The sequence below is a fragment of the Chiloscyllium plagiosum genome, unplaced genomic scaffold (assembly GCF_004010195.1).
Source record: "Chiloscyllium plagiosum isolate BGI_BamShark_2017 unplaced genomic scaffold, ASM401019v2 scaf_23950, whole genome shotgun sequence".
Taxonomy (NCBI): Eukaryota; Metazoa; Chordata; class Chondrichthyes; order Orectolobiformes; family Hemiscylliidae; genus Chiloscyllium; species Chiloscyllium plagiosum.
The window spans coordinates 552-3,148 of record NW_025188644.1 but is presented as its reverse complement, the minus strand read 5'-3'; the positions used below and the strand labels follow the sequence as shown (position 1 = coordinate 3,148).

The 2,597-nt window shown below is 42.4% G+C and overlaps 1 protein-coding gene across 1 annotated transcript; it reads right to left on the bottom strand.

Moving 5' to 3' along the window:
* Window positions 1-230: 230 nt before the first annotated feature.
* LOC122545612 (ferritin, heavy subunit-like) lies at window positions 231-2,148 on the bottom strand (the record flags this gene model as incomplete). Its single annotated transcript, XM_043684573.1, has 3 exons — window positions 2,032-2,148; window positions 934-1,107; window positions 231-356 (listed from the first exon to the last, which is right to left on the bottom strand). Coding segments are annotated over exons 1-3 (402 nt in total), but the record flags the coding sequence as incomplete, so codon positions are not given.
* Window positions 2,149-2,597: the final 449 nt, after the last annotated feature.

Here is a 2,597-nt window from a genome sequence, read left to right as displayed (position 1 = left end):
AAGAGGAGACAAAGATTAGCCTCAAGGAACAAAAAAAGTGACCTCCCATTACTGATGTGACCATCACCACCATATTATGGTGAGGGAAAGGTGCAATCGGGGTGCCTGTTGAAATGTTTATGCTTTCAGCCTGCAGGAGGCAGGTAGATGATAATTGGATTATACCCCCAGAGAGTACACAAACAGATCATTTCCTTCCAGGTTTGAGAGAGAAAAAGCTAGAAACTCACATGAGGGTCCGTGTGGCCAGAGGAGAGTTTGTGCAGATCCAGCAGACTCTGGTTCACATCCTTCTCCATCTGCAGAGCTCTCTGCATTGCCTCCAGACCATTGCCCCACTCATCCGTCTCTGGCTTCTGGAGCAAGGGAAGTCAGGAGAGAAAAAACAGCTCATCTCAGACAGGTGGATCACAGGCTACATCAGATCAGTTCATTATTCCACCAAGCATTGCAAGAGTTGGATTTCAGGCCAATTGTTTTACTGACACTTAGATTTCACTTTGAGCTTAAGAACTTTTAGAAGCCAAACATACTGTGAAAGTGCATTTTAAGATATAGTCCAAATATCTAAAAATTGCACCAAAACTGGTAATGCCTTGCTTTACTGTTCTTTCCCTTTGGATCCTTTTGACCAACCCATTAGAAACATCTTGGAGAGGCAGAAAGGAGATGCTGCTACCTTCCACCCCTGTAAAGACTCTCATTCTCACCTCAGATTAATGGACATCTGAGATTAGTGGTTTAATCATTGACATGAGAATGCTCTCCATCCAGTATTCCAGATTATCCCAATTGCCTACTGCTGTTTGTGTAAAACAATTTCTTTAATTCAATGCATTGTTTTGGTGAGCAGCCTCCAATTCAAATAGCATTTATTCCATCTTGAGCCTGAACAGGTTGAGTGATACCAGTCAATTTGAGTTCACAAAACACTAGAATCTCAAGTTTACAGAAGCCAACCTTGACATCCTGCAGGAGGACTCTGCCTCCACGTTTATTCTGGAATGCCATCAGTTTCTCAGCGTGTTCCCGTTCCTCATGGGACTGCTCCTTGAAGAACTCAGCAAAGTGACGCAGGGCAACATCATCCCGGTCAAAGTAAGAGGACTGCAAGTGGAGATAAAGTGGGAAGCAAGCATTACCTTCATCCTTGGCTCAATCAGAAAGTGACCCATCCCACCATTTCAATTCACTTCCAATTGAGGTTAGTAACCAAAGCAGAAGCTCATCTGCAGATTGTGGCCTAAATAGCACAGTATTTTGCTCTTCCAGAAATTAAGATAAAAACAACTGCAACCCCTGACCTGTAGCTTAGTGAGACAGTGTGCAAGTGTGGCCGAGAGTACAGTGACGGTCCTAGATGGGGACAGCCCATTAGACATCCTGCACATTAGAAACCCCTCTTGCTCAGTGCTGGAAGCTAGTGTGGTCATTAACAAAACAGGACATTAACATGTTGACTAACAGGTAGAAGCCTCAGTCAGCTACCTCCTTAGCTAACTCACCCTCCTGAGTAACCACATTGTCCTTTCATTTACTCAGCACAGAATTCTGAGTGTCTTATTTAGATAGTTCATACATCAGTTGTGAAAGTGTCATTTAACCACCTATCCTTACATTCAGTAATGAAAGTCACTTCATCTTCAAACAGGCAGACAACAGCTTCCTTACTTCAATACAAAGGATTTGGTTTGGAGAAAGTACTTTTTCAGGAAAAGTTGTTTATAAGCAACTAAAGAATTAAGCAGCAAAACCAGCCTCTGCATTCAATGGGGAAAAAAAAAACCCACCAGTGGTTATACTGTGCAGAATTACCATAAACTGGGGATCCTTACCCAGATGCCAGTTATTATTTGAGAGTCCTAAGATTTCAACAGTGTTTCAGGGTGAAATATGTCCAGGAAAGGGGATAAGGACAAAAGTTGTAATATGCTTGAGCAAATTATATGGCCAAGGAAATTCCTAGATACTCCATACAATTATATCACAGTCTTAACTTTAAAACAGAACCTTCAAGACCACAAGCCTCACCATGGAGAGGTAAACATAGGAGGAATAGAGCTCCAGGTTGATCTGCTTGTTAACAGCATCCTCACAGTCCTTGTGGTAGTTCTGACACACTTTGGAGGCCATCTTCACTATTCCTGTTCACTATCACCTAGACAACTCTAAAACTGAACCTCACTCCCTCAAGCTCTTGTATTTATCCTCCTGGGACACCCTGCACTCAACCAGGGAAAGATAGCACCAATGATGATTGACAATCCCTGACAGCCAATCAGGAATCACCCATGAATGTACATCCCAATGAGAGAGAGGGGGAGGGTGTGTTAACCAGAGCTTTTTTTTTATTTCAAAAATATACTTTATTCATAAAATAATTTGATGGTCTGTACAGTTGGTCTTGCCATACATATATAAACATTTACATACAGAGATCAGAATTTATCATTTGTATACACAGGTCTGTACGTTTATCAATCATATGTCCATATATTTAGCTGAGGCGTCAGCAGAGCCCAAATGACTGCGTGGGCCCCCCTGTTCTTCTTAGGCAGGCAGATGTTACACAGTGGTCTTTCCCCACCGTGCCTTAA